This window comes from Nicotiana tabacum, unplaced genomic scaffold (assembly GCF_000715075.1).
Source record: "Nicotiana tabacum cultivar K326 unplaced genomic scaffold, ASM71507v2 Un00418, whole genome shotgun sequence".
NCBI classification, from domain to species: domain Eukaryota; kingdom Viridiplantae; phylum Streptophyta; class Magnoliopsida; order Solanales; family Solanaceae; genus Nicotiana; species Nicotiana tabacum.
Window position 1 is genome coordinate 41,124 of NW_027438655.1, and position 10,379 is coordinate 51,502.

The following is a 10,379-nucleotide window of genomic DNA, read 5'->3' on the forward strand; positions in this document are numbered from 1 at the left end:
GGTTGTTTCTCCAAATCCCCCGAAATTTCTGACCCGTAACATCTTTAACCACGTGTTTTCATAAGAAAACACCTGGTTAAGGTTGTTAGGGTCCAAAATCATGGAGATTTTGCATTAGGGCTTTGGTCGGAAACCTTCGTTTTAACATTCGAACATATCTGGTGAGTTTTGAAGGACGAGGTTTGGGGGGTTTGAAAGAGGATGACAAGGCGGTCCTGTGGTGTAATTTTGGTGGAGTTTGGGACTGGTGGTGTTCTGGCCGGAAAAATTTGGACGAATATTCGAAGGGCTGGGCTGGATTTTGAAGGGAGCTGTTTGTAGATTTGAGATGAGGGAGAAGAAAGGATCACGGGGTGTTAATTTGGGCGTGAATGGTGACGGCGAAGTTCACCGGCGGCGACTCCGCCAGTGGTGCTACAAAGAGATACGAGGAAGATGATGGGGTCTGAGAGGGGGGGCGGTCTTTAGGACAATTATATATTAAATGGGGTGGGCTTCTGGACCGTCTGATCAATCAACCTCGACGGTCCAGATTAACTGGGAACGAAACGACGTCGTTTCGATGGCAAGAGGGGCGGACCGGGTAGAGGAACGGGTTTGGGCCGATTTCTGGGGTGTGCATTTGGGCTGAAGAAACGAATTAAATGGCCCACTTTGTTGTAACAGTCCACTTCTCCCTTTTTATTTGTATTCTCTTTATTTCTTTTATCTATTTTTGTATTTCATTATGTATTTTTGTATTTTTTCTGATTTTATAAAGATGCAAAAAGTAAAATAGAGTCCTAATATATTTCAAAGTTAAACTAATTAACTCCTAAAGTTGTTTAAAATCTATTTCGTGACAAATTCAACAATTAACAATTAAAATTGCAAAAGTGGACTATTTTTTGTTATCTTCTTTATATTTTGTTCTAAAAACAAATTAACCCCTAATTAATCCTAAAATATGAAGTTAAATCCTAAACGCAAATGTCAAATGTATTTTTTGTATTTTCATATGAATAAAAATGCACAAATAAAAGGCAAACAATTAATAGAAAATGACACAAAATTCACAAAATTGTAAAATAATGAAAAAGATCATTTTGTTTGAATTTTGGGAATAATTCATATATAGTGCAAAAATTACGTGCTCACACTTGCGACTTGGTCATCTGAGCGATAAGGGATTGTCTTTGTTGAGTAAGCAGAATTTGCTAAATGGGTACAAAAACCAAGTTTTGAATTTTTGTGACCATTGTGTGTTTGGTAAACAGACAAGGGTAAAGTTCAGCAAGAAGGCCGAGCACAAGACTAGAGACAAGTTAGATTATATACATTCAGACTTGTTGAGTCCAAACAAAGTTTCCTCCAAGAGTGGTGCCAGGTATTTTATGACTTTGATTAATGATTACTTAAGGATGGTGTGAGTGTATTTTCTGAAAACGAAGAGATGAGGCATTATTTGTTAAATGGAAGACGATGGTTGAGAGGCAGATGGAAAGAAAAGTTAAGCGTCTTCGGATTGACAATGGCTATGAATTTTGCAATTCTGAGTTCAATAATTTCTGCATAAGAGAGGGCATAGTGAGATACCGCACTTGTGTTGGAACATCACAACAAACTGGTGTTGCAAAATGTATGAACAAAACCCTTTGTTATATGGCACAAAGCATGCTTTTACACTCATGTGTTAGCAAGGATGTTTGGGGTGAAGCAATTAATACAGCTTGTTATTTGGTCAACAGATCTCCATCAATAGCTATTGAGTTCAAAACTCCTTTTGAGGTATGGTTCGGTTCGCCTGCTGATTATTCAAATTTAAGGATATTTGGTTGTCCTGCTTATGCTCATGTGAGGGATGGAAAACTTGAGCCGAGGGCAAATAAGTGCACATTTCTAGGGTATGCAACTGGAGTGAAAGGTTATAGGTTGTGGTGCACAGATTAGAAGACCCCGGGGCTTGTTATCAGTAGGGACGTAACATTCAATGAACCTGCCTCACTGGACAATCAGAGGGAGAAGGCAATAGCAGAAACATATCGTGGTGTCAATGACCACACAGTGCTAGAAATTGAATCTCCACTGGCTTAGCCCAGTAGTTCTAAGGTAGAGGAAGTGGAGGAGGTGCAAAATATTGATCAAGATGATAATGTTGATGCACCTGAGCAACACCAACCATATAGCATTGCAACATGCAGAGAGAAGAGAGTGATCAACCGATTGCAAAGGTTTGCAAATATAGTTGATGGGAATCTTCTTGGATACACGAATCCTATGGGATGTGCTTTGGCAGTTGCAGAGACCGTTGATGAATTTATGTGTTATAGCTATCAAAACGTTATTCCGAGTACAAAACCAAATCGACGGGTTAGTGCTATGGCTAAAGAGATTGAGTCTCTCAACAAGTTTAGGCATTGCCTAGATTTGATTGGTGTGTGCAGTACTCAATGGAGCCCTCGTAAGGGCTGAGGGAAAGGTAGAGAGACGTTGTTCTTGTTGACGAAGAGAATTCAAGCCAAGGGGAAAATTTGTTATTTTGTGGCTTGAATTATTTCCTTGTATTTTTAGGAAACTCATAATCCCTATAGGTTTAGGAAAAACCAGTATTCTAATAGATTTGGGAAAGGAAAACTTATTGTCCTTTTCAAATTGAGAAACCTTTAACTTATAAGTTTGGGACTATTTGGGATCTATACATAGGGGTTGTAGTTGGGGATTCTATAGATTGTACTGTACTTGTCTTCTCATTCATAGTGGAAAACTCTCTCTGCTTTTCCCCCGAGGATTAGGCTTAGCCGAACCTCGTTAAATCCTTGTGTTGATTTTTTTTCTCTATTTTATTTGTGTGTGATTGTGTGTTAGTTAACCCACGTTCTTCCGCAACAATAATGGTATGGAAAAAATAGAAATATGTGTTGCTGCCGCCAAATTTAGTCTTGGACATCTCTTTCTCTTTTGCGGGAGGGCAATATTCAATCGACTCACAAAAGATGTAAGAAGTACATCCGGAAATACCAACATTTATATGAACCCAATAGATCTATCATATACAGAATGAATTTTTATCAAACAACTGTTTCAGCTTGAACAAAGCTTTTCCTTAAAGATATCACTAGCAAACTAGCATAAGAGCTAAGCATTCTTTGGAGGATTCCTGCAGGCTTTCCTGTTGTGATCTTGTTGTCCATACAAACAGCATGTAATTTTACATCTTTTTGCCTAGAACTCACCAGCACATTTGATTCTCATCTTCGTTAACCTTCCAGGTTTAACTCTAACTTTTGGTGGCTTAACCGCATCTCCTAAGACATCTCCAGGTATTTCTCATTGACTTTCGTAAGGAATTGGATAAACCGGAACTTCATAGGTCTTCAACATGTAATCCTTGCTACAGTATACTGAGCAATAGTAGTACTCATCTATGTGGTATTTTGTCACAATCGCCAACGCATGCTCACATGGTATCACATCCATTTGGATCCTTCTGCAACTACATTTTCTTTCCTGCATGCACACCACAAATCGCCTCCCATCATCAACGACTGTATACAAGTGTTCATTTGATGGTGTAACCCGCATTATACCAAATTATAGAGAAGTAAAATATACATTTATACATTGTATAAAGTTTTTATATTTTAATCATTACATGTGGTATCTTTATACATAGCATAATATCATTTTTAAGTAGTAACACTTTTATCAGTACACTCTATTATATCATTATATATATTCTAACTTTATACCTTGTATATCAGTTTAACTTACCGTCATCGTTCTTGACGCAATGATTTTTTTCCTCAGCAATACTTCATACTTTGTGCTAAGCTTTGTACCAGTTGCTAGTTCTCTGTTTCTGTTTGTGTTATTCCAAGCCGCAACCAACTTCATCGGGTAGTCAAGCAGATTGTAGATAGGTAGAACCCTCGCCACCATATTAACAGAATTCATGGATTCCACAATATTTGAGGTCATCACCATGGACCTGTTAACGGTTGAATGAGTAAGACCACCTATCACATTCAGTGTCAAATAAGTATTGTTTAACTCTCTCATCAAGGTTACATATTTCTGACATGTATTGGTTGAATTCCTCAATTGTGTATGCTTTAGCCATAGCAAAAAATATGTGCCTTACTTTGTTTTGGCTCATCTTGAACCTCAACTTTATGTTATTCCATAGATGGAATATGCATACATGTCGGATACAATGCACATTCCTTCCCTTATACCATATGTTTCTAGAAAATTCTGGAAGAACCACTCACATAATGCATCATTCTCCGAATTAATCACAGCATATGTGAGCGGGATTATTTTACCTAATTGAACATCAAAAAAATTAACTTTTCTTAAGCATAAATTATACAATTAAATTAAATAAAGCAGATTTGATGTAAAAGTACAACGATATGATTAATTATACATGATTTATACGATAAATAAAAAAATACTATCTGAAGACTCTATCGGTTAACATAACAAAGAAAAAATGTAGATAATTTGTATTTAGTACATTATATTCAATGAATATCTACTTCAATTCACCTGCCGCATCTTGCGCGCAGGCCGTAAGTAAGGTCCCTCTGTGCATTGATTTTAGAAAGCTTCCATCAACTACTACATTAGGCATGCAGTACTCACACCCTTTAATTGATGAGTAGAGTGCTACATATACATATAAGAAGCACCCATCATCTTTTCCAACCTTGTCATGGACCCAGAATTTGTATGCATTATACAAAAACCTCGGAAGCTTATTATACGAATCGCTTGGTTTACCTCTCAAAAGTTCAAAAGCATTTTCCCTCGACCTCCATGCTTTCTTATAGTTGAAATCAACTTCCTAATCCGTTTTGATGTCATGTTGTATTTCTGCTAGAGTATACTCCAACTTAGGATTATCTAACTTGTTCATTATCAAACTCTCAACGAGATTAGAGGTAGTCTGCCGTTGTGAAAATAATCTAGAATTATTTTTACATGTGTGAACTTTTTCAAACGTCCTCATCTTAAATTATATTTAAGTTGTTTAGGCTTGATGACTTAAGATTTCATGAGCACTGATCATCCATACATACAAGATAACACCCGCAATCTGATTATGCTACATACGTGATTTACTTTTTTGATTTCATATATAAAAAATAACTTAGTAACTCGGCTAAAAACTTGTATGAATTTCTACTAACACATACATGATACAACCATCGTTCGACGTATAATTCGTGCATATAATCTAAAACACCAATTCAATATTTTTACCCAAATGCTAGTTTGTCAATCCTACTTAGCAAAAGCTACAAACATAATTCAAATTTCTTTCAGAAAATATTTTATATTAAATTTATATCATTTAAAACTAGTATATAGGAATATAACTATACTAAATATTAGTGCTACTGTGCGCGATTATGAATCTGCCATGCATATAATTTTACAAGACATGAAATACACTTGATGTAGTTAGCTATAAACATGTATCTTCAGCCGGGCATATTGATGTATTCATTGAAATTTATATAAGATTACCATTATTAAATTAAATATACAACTTACAAAGCATCCTAGCATTATATATAATTATACGATAAATTTACATTTATTTGGTCTTATTTGAACTTTCAACCTTGAACTAGAACTTCTCTCGGATTGCAAGATGTTTCATAACATTTTGCAGTATATCCTTATTTTTGTACAACTGCTCTTCATTAACCTCTTGACGTGTATTGTTGTCGATTATACCATATTCATCGATCTGCATAACATCATAGTCCTCTCCATTTCCGGAACTAATCCATTCAGCGGTTTCCAGATTGTCAATCATTGAAAAATTCTAAAACACATTGGAATTTGATTTGTTTACAACCGGATTCGAGCATGAGCCATCGTTAACATGCTCTTTAAATGTTATACACAATGGATAATCAATGAGATAAATTTTTCCTTTTCAACTCCACGTACAAGCCCAAACTCCTGTCGTCATATATTTTCATTAGTGGCAAATACTCTTTCACAGAATATCCAATATCCATCATATTAATGTTTGCATCAACTCCAAGTATCTTTGATATCTCCGAACAAATAACTTTAAATCCCAATCCATATTGATCAACACCCCGTCGACGCTAAAATTCTTAAACTTGTGTTGCATATTCCCTTCACCACTCTGTTGAACCAAAATTATGATTCTGTTATCCATGGCAGAAGAAGTATACGAGATATTTCAGTTGTTTGTTTCCTATTAATTGCTTCTCATCTCTTTATATAATATATGGAATTATGGAATAAAAAAGGATTACGGTCATTACGAATATCTATTGCATAACACTAAGGATGTTAATCATCTTAATTGACGCTAAGGATGTTAACCAACAACTAAAAGACCGTTCACTTGGATGCCTGATTTAAGGTATAGGGTTTAAAGGACTCTTGCTAGGAATATAATTATTTAGTTGCCTTATGTGTAAAATACCTAATGTTACTACATCTATGGAAATTTTCGTATAATTTTGCTCACTTATGTTTTTTGCTCTTTTAAAAATAGGAGCATTTTGGTCATAAAGTCTTTAAAAGAAGCTCTAAGCATCCTTTTCTCAAAATAATAATCAAGGTTTAAAGAGAAGTAGGCCCCATTAGTTTAAGGAGAAAAATTATTTATTTTACTGAACCTGGGTTACTAAACTACATGCTAATCAATTGGTGAAGCATGTTTAGACAAGTATTGATACAAACAATTCACAATTGATAATACCATGTATTTGGATTAAGCCATAATCCACTAGATTAGTATACTCAATCGTCATAATTCATCATTTTGCGGACAAATTATCTTCCACTCAATTACTACAAGAATGGATAAACAAAAGTTGAACTAAACATAAACAAAATGTTCAATAACATCAGATATGGAATTATTTGTGAAGCAAATATAATACGACTTGGAAGATGTAAGGAGTTGAACTACAATTTCAGGAACACAGTCACCGTAACTCACTGCTTAATAAAAGATTCAAGTACGACGAAATATCAATTCAGGAAACTTTGCAATGATTTTCATAGTTATCAAGCAAAGATAAGGTTAAAGTGGATGGTGTAACAAACTCCTTTGAATTAGTACCGGAATTTGCATATCAATTCAAAACTTAAAGCAACGCTTCAAGTCTTCAACCACCTAAGCCTAAATAATCAGTACAAAATTGTAAAAAGTCTATATAGACCTTCCCTTCTTATTGGAGGGGTGGCATTTCAGTAACTTTGTGCTCCTAAACAAAAATTTGGTACACAGTTCTATATTTATCTATATCAGTGGCGATGAGATATAGCTGCAAAAGCAACTTAATGCCATCAAATAGTTGCATTAAATTCCTGGAATCAAATACTCTTCTTTTTAAGATGTACATAAAGGAGCACTTGATAAAGAAGCTAGCATGATACAACAATAATTAAGGAGTTTGGACAATTTTTGGGTGAGTTGCAGCATAAATAGAACTATTTGCATCACTGTTGAGGTGGGAAAGAAGATGTTGAACATCTGGACGCAAATTTTCTGTTGCTCGTCCAAAAAGAGCCAAAATTTCAGATCTAGGTTTGCTAGACGCTTGCACTGGCCCTCCCTGCCCCTCGTAATGAATTACATGATGCCTGAGGAATAAATTGTTTAAGCATGGCAACAAAATGACACGTGAAGCAAAACGATGTTGTAACTGCTGAAGAATAAATTAAAAATGTAAAAAACATGCATTAAAGAAAGCTACAACTTTTATAGATAAAAACACACGGAGAAGAAAAAGATTCTTACAGGAAGTCAATAAGATCAGTAATTTCAGTTGCTTCAATAGGTGCTGATAGCTGTGAGTTCCTCCCAAAGACATCCACCAAAATATTCAAAAGTAGCGATAGTGTCTACCAGATGATATTCCAATAGATGGAAGCGAAAGAAATGGAAACAGAAATGACTTTAGCAATGTGCTCCCTTTCCTAACTTAAATCAGTTCCAAAATAACAAATCGAATATAAATTATGAACATATTTGCATACTAGAGATATTTATGACTTCCATCATCCCTTGTCCATTAGAATGCAGAACATAAGAAAGATCTGAAGTGCCTTTGATGGATACATATTTCTATCTACAATGTTATAAACATGAAGACCCAAACTGAAATGCTGATAGACGAAAATAACCCTGTAAAGTTGATGGAATTTTATGCCCTTTAAAATCTAAGTATTTTTAAAGGGAAAACCAAACTTGTCCAGAAAGGACAAAATTTTTGTAAACATTAAGCAGAGATGGACTTCCATAAAAATTAAGTGCATGTGAGCAAACTTTAATTTCTGTTTCCAGGCCTCGTGACTATGTGTCCAGCGTATATTTACTTCCAACCCCAAGATTTCAGGGAAATGAGCAATGTACAATGTTTAATCCCTCTGTTATTATTCCCCAGTACTTGTGCTGATGGGAGGTAATAAGTACCCAGTGGAATAGTCGAGATGTGCGCAAGCTGGTCCAGACACCACCATTATAGAGCATCGTGACTGACTATCAAAATCCTATAAAGGAATTCAGGATCAGACCTAGACTATCTTCCAGAGGAGATGGGCTTTTGAGAAAGAAAATAACGACTAAGAGCAGGCTGCTCTAGCATGGTCGGTTGAATCAGCCACATCGATCGTGGCGTAACCGCCCAAAGCACTATTTGCCGATCATTGTTGAGCAGGCCGATAAGAGGTCCCAGGTTCAGCTTTCCAATCAAGGCACTATCAAAGCACCGACTTGAAAAATTTAAGCATCCTATATAATTCGAATTCTCAAGGCGCTTTTGCTTCGTTCTGAACTTAGTATACACCGTTCATTCATATTTTCTTTTCACATGGAGAAAACAAGGAATATTATGCAGGAGAATGATACGCGAGCATAAAATAAGCTAGGTTTTCCCTGAATACAGTAAATCAAACTCAAATCCCCTAAGTTAACCCTTTACTGATCTCACATTAAGAGAAAAATGAACATTAACTTGAAAAAGTTTGTACCTTACTGAAAAGGGTCTGAGCATTGGCCAACCTCGGAAGCAAAGGACCCATAATACGAAATGCTATTCTTAATACCGCAACAGATGTCACAGGCCTAAGGTGCTTAATGATAAGATGAGTTCCCTCAAGCCATTCTTGGGGTAGGTTACAGAAGAAAGCATGTAACAGTGCAACAACATTACCTAGAAGACCAAAAATTATGTCAGTGGACTAGAATTCCACATAACAGAAAGCAAAGTTGAGAAAGGCAAATAGCAGCTAAGTTATACCTGGAGAAAGAAAAGGAACACTGATTGAAAGAAAACAAGATACAAAAATATAACTATCTAAAATGCAGTGTTATCAAAATCGATCACTTCTCGCTAAAGCGACTGAAGTGAGACGAGGATTAATGCACTTCAGCATGTCGACCCGGTGTGCTTCAATGATGTGCTCGCATTTTGCGCTCAAATGCAGGTCACTTGAGACGAGAAGCAGTCACCTTGTTCGAGCGCTTCTTTATTTTTATTGAGAAGATAACGAATTGAAAGCCTTTGGGAGTAATAGATAATGAAAATTTAGGAATTGACTTATTAAGGAGGACTCTGGAAGGATGCTTAGTACCGGAAAGGAGTATCAGTTACTCCCGAAACTAATAAAAGTATTTTGACAACAATAAAGTGCATTTTAATGGTATGCAGACATGACCACAACTGCGCATTGATGGCTTTAGTGCAACCTGTACTGGAATTATTTAATCCCCTGCTTTTAAGCTAATTGACAAACCTTATATAATTAGAAGGTGAGAAATATTAAACATTATATACATTCCCTTTTGCCTGACCTACTTCACAATTTAGGTCGTCTCAAAAGATTGACCTCTTTCCTTAACATCTTTACATAAATATATATACATGTGTGTGTGTATTTTGCGAACCTACTACATAGTTGTAGTAGTTTAGCATTGTATACATCTTTTGTTTTCCTTAAATACCCCTAACAGCATGTTATCAATGCATAAGTGAGATGGATATTTTTGTCTTTCTACCCAATTTGGTTTTCTCCCTTTCTCACTCACATTTTGATCTTCCCAGTCTCTGCGAAGTGCAAACTGGTTCTTATAATTTTGCTTTTTATCCAACTCTTCCTCTCCTGATAGTTTCCACAAGCTAAATACTGAAATCTTCTCCATTTATATTTACTGCGAAAGGCTTATATTTCCTAAGATTTGTTGTCCAGCTTTATGGAATATAAAGGACATGAAAAAAAACTCAAATCATAATCAAATCATTACTCCGTTGATAGTAGCAATTTACACTGGAAAAGTAAAATGACTACAATGCTAACGAAAAGGAGGAGTGACTGGGGGAAGAAATAAAGATCAA

The 10,379-nt window shown here is 35.7% G+C and overlaps 1 protein-coding gene across 1 annotated transcript; it reads right to left on the reverse strand.

Annotated features, from left to right (window-relative positions):
* Positions 1-7,069: 7,069 nt before the first annotated feature.
* On the reverse strand, positions 7,070-9,197 carry LOC142179229 (mediator of RNA polymerase II transcription subunit 23-like; the record flags this gene model as incomplete). The annotated part of the gene is given in 3 exon segments (XM_075248959.1): positions 7,070-7,626; positions 7,784-7,887; positions 9,016-9,197. Coding segments are annotated over 3 exon segments (485 nt in total), but the record flags the coding sequence as incomplete, so codon positions are not given.
* Between the last annotated feature and the right edge of the window lie 1,182 nt (positions 9,198-10,379).